This window comes from Betta splendens, chromosome 12 (genome assembly GCF_900634795.4).
Source record: "Betta splendens chromosome 12, fBetSpl5.4, whole genome shotgun sequence".
NCBI classification, from domain to species: domain Eukaryota; kingdom Metazoa; phylum Chordata; class Actinopteri; order Anabantiformes; family Osphronemidae; genus Betta; species Betta splendens.
In genome coordinates, this window is record NC_040892.2 from 5,173,875 (window position 1) to 5,177,190 (window position 3,316).

Consider the following 3,316-nt stretch of genomic DNA (forward strand, 5'->3'; position numbering starts at 1 on the left):
CCGTGCCGGTAAACACCATAGAAGAAGAAGAACAAGCCGAAGAAGAGAATAGAAGGAAAAAGACGCAGGAAACCATCCACAGCAAGAAGCATGGCTGTTGACATGAGATTACCAACTCTTCGAAAAACAGTGGCGCTGCAAGATGCTGCTTTTGACCGAAAGGATCTGGTCGTCCCGGGCGATGTTATCACTTCAGACACCGGCTTCATGAGGTAGGAACCAGCTAGTGGGACTGTTTGGCAGCTATGTCTGTAGAAGCCACACGATGTTGTAGTCTGTTACTCAGGTTAAAATGATAACATTAGTCTAAGCTTTTATAATAATGGCACGGAATGCTGAATGTTAAATTGTGACAATATGCATAGTTCTTTGAAAGTCAGCATTTGTATTATTCACATTGGATCAATAATAATCATATACATCATCATCATCAGGGGTCATGGTACCTATGTTGATGACGAAAAGCTCACTGCTTCAGTCGCTGGAGAAGTGCAGAGAGTTGACAAGCTGATTTGTGTCAGACCACTTAAAACCAGGTAAGTAATTAAACTGGCTCAAAGGTTAAAAACACTGAAATGCCATATATACTGTGTGTGCAGAAATTAATTTGTTTAGATACCACTACAGCTTTTAGAGATGTTAAATGTTTTGTGTTGTATTTTATTAACCTGCAGGTTCAATGGAGAAGTTGGAGATGTGGTGGTTGGTAGAATAACAGAGGTTAGGCCTTCCCTCATTCTGTGGTGTCTGACTAAATGCCTGGTTACAAACCTGTTGCCAGTAACGCATTTAGTATTTGTAACTGTTTTCATATATATAGGTCCAACAGAAACGATGGAAGGTGGAGACTAACTCGAGACTGGACTCTGTCCTTTTGTTGTCCTCTGTCAATCTGCCTGGAGGAGAGCTGGTGAGATGCTAGAGTGTGCAAATTACTAAAATAATTGTAGGATTTGAGCATAAAATAAAGTGTTAATTAGTATTAATTCTCTCTTTCAGAGAAGAAGATCAGCAGAAGATGAGCTCACTATGCGGGAATACCTTCAGGAAGGCGATCTCATCAGTGTAATCCACGGTTTCTTTATTCCATATTTTAATTGGTTTATTTATTTTCCTGTGTGTTTTTAGTAGTGATATGTATTCATAATGTTTGTGTTGTTTTTGTCTGTGCATTTAGGCAGAGGTACAGTCCGTCTTCTCAGATGGAGCCCTGTCACTTCACACCCGTAGCTTGAAGTATGGAAAAGTAAGTTATCATGCCTCTACACTTAACATAATTATTTAGCATGTTTTTTTCTTTTTTAGTTTTTACTAATTTGCCCTAATGTTTGCTTTTGATTCTCCTCTGATGATCAGTTAGGTCAAGGAGTGCTGGTACAGCTTTCTCCTTCTCTCATCAAGAGGCAAAAAACACATTTCCACAATTTGCCCTGTGGTGCATCCATTATTCTTGGGAATAATGGCTTTGTCTGGCTGTATCCCACACCAGGACAACAAGAGGAGGAGGCTGGGGGCTTCTACACCAGTTTGGAGGTGGGTATAGAATGAACAAAATGCAGTGTCTAAATTATAAGGTGACCAATCGTTATATTAAATTGTATTTGGTCTTTTTCAAAAGCATTTACAGCCCATTGTACAAACTCATGTTTACCTGTGTCTCTCCTCTCAGCCTGTCAGCCTGTCTGATCGAGAGGTGATTTCAAGGCTGAGAAACTGCCTGCTGGCTTTGGCTGCACATAAGGTCCATTTATATGACACCAGTGTTCTCTATTGCTATGAATCCTCCCTTCAGCACCAGGTAGGCTACTGTGTGGTTATGATAGTCAATAATTTCAGTTTGCAACAAGATGCAATGATGTCTTGGTGTAAAACAACTTTTATAATGTCAATCAATAGCGTGGAAATGGTGTTGCAACACAATAGTGGTCTTTTCTGAGGTACGTTGTGGCATCTTATAGTCACAGCATAAAATAAACGGATTGATAAACTGAAGTCTCTTCAGTCAATGTAATTACTTATATACTGTATCAACAACGTAGTTGCCAATTTGATACACAAACGGCACACAAAGACTTGCTATTTACACATTTTGTGCCAATAAATGTTTGTGCTATTAAAAAAAGCCTCCTGTCTGTGCAGCTGATCTACAGTCATCCAATTTGTGCTGTCATTGCAGGTCAAGGATATTTTGAAACCAGAAGTGATGGAGGAGATTGTAATGTTGACGCAACAGAAGATTTTGGAGCAAGAAGGTTAAAAAAAACATAAATGCTGAGTTCTAACTGGTCAAGATCACAGTGGGCAACCAGTGCAAGGACTGGATGCATATTTGAGGACAAACCTGGCTTCCTGTTGTCACAGTCTAATGTGCAGTTAAACAATTCAATGTCAGATAATAACATAGAAGCAACTGGTCTCATGTTTTTATTGTTGAACTTCTTCATTGAGATACACTTTTGGCCATGTTTTATTTACTACAAAACCTGGTATAAACAATAAATTTTCTATTATTTTCAGGTATACAGTGGTGGTCTATATTGTTGTCTCATAAAGAAGTGTAAAAAAAACATTTGTGGCAGTAAAATGGTCTTCACAATGTGAGTAACCTACAGAAGCTTATATTGGGTTTAATATTTGCTCATGGTATAAGTACATGACTAGGAATAAAGCATTTATTAGCATTTTATCTCTCTCTGAACTCTATAGTGTCAGCCAGAGAAGATTCTAAAGTAGAAGCAGGAAGTATGTTTAAAACCAACACAAATTAGAAGACTAGAAAACAAGCACTGAGTGAAGTGCATGGGAGGAATTTCCAATGATCTTGTCTGCATTCTGTGTGCATTCTGATTGTGGTGACAGATTTGGGACAGTGTTTTGACTGGTTGATAACTTTAGAGCATACTTTGCCACAATTATGTAGTTGGTTCCTGTTCTGCACGGTGGTGGAGTGGAACCAGCAGGTTATGGAGTTGAGTTTCCTGGGTATATACTGATGCTGGTGACACCGCTTATAAATTCACTCCGTGTTGAAGGAGAACTTCAGCAGGAGGTCAAAGATGGTTCGCAGGTAATTTTACTCCTCGACTAGTTTCACCGGTTCCCCATGAATGACAGTAGTGGCTTCTGCAGCCAGCCATAAACGCTATGAAGTGTGTTTTGTGAGCACGTGTTTTTACAACTTTTGTTCCTGTAATTATTGTAATTCTAAATATTAATTCCGTGGATCTCCGTCCTGCTCTCCCAGAATGATCCCAACTTGAGTTGCGGTACTAGCCCACGCACGCACGGTGACGTCAGACGTCGCCCCACCCACATA

General features: G+C 39.7%; 1 protein-coding gene across 1 annotated transcript; it reads left to right on the top strand.

Annotated features, from left to right (window-relative positions):
- Positions 1–21: 21 nt before the first annotated feature.
- exosc2 (exosome component 2) lies at positions 22–2,520 on the top strand. Its single transcript, XM_029168621.3, has 9 exons — positions 22–212; positions 435–536; positions 675–720; positions 821–910; positions 1,000–1,065; positions 1,178–1,246; positions 1,357–1,533; positions 1,670–1,798; positions 2,177–2,520. The coding sequence occupies exons 1-9, from the start codon at positions 91–93 to the stop codon at positions 2,255–2,257; spliced, it is 882 nt and encodes a 293-aa protein (XP_029024454.1). The 5' UTR covers positions 22–90; the 3' UTR covers positions 2,258–2,520.
- Positions 2,521–3,316: the final 796 nt, after the last annotated feature.

What these genes read in the sequence shown, in the direction of transcription:
- exosc2 (XM_029168621.3), top strand. Translation starts at nt 91, where the DNA reads ATGGCTGTTGACATGAGATTACCAACTCTTCGAAAAACAGTGGCGCTG. An exon ending in TGGTTGGTAGAATAACAGAG is followed by an intron (nt 721 to 820) that starts GTTAGGCCTTCC and finishes TCATATATATAG; the next exon opens with GTCCAACAGAAACGATGGAA. An exon ending in GTAGCTTGAAGTATGGAAAA is followed by an intron (nt 1,247 to 1,356) that starts GTAAGTTATCAT and finishes TCTGATGATCAG; the next exon opens with TTAGGTCAAGGAGTGCTGGT.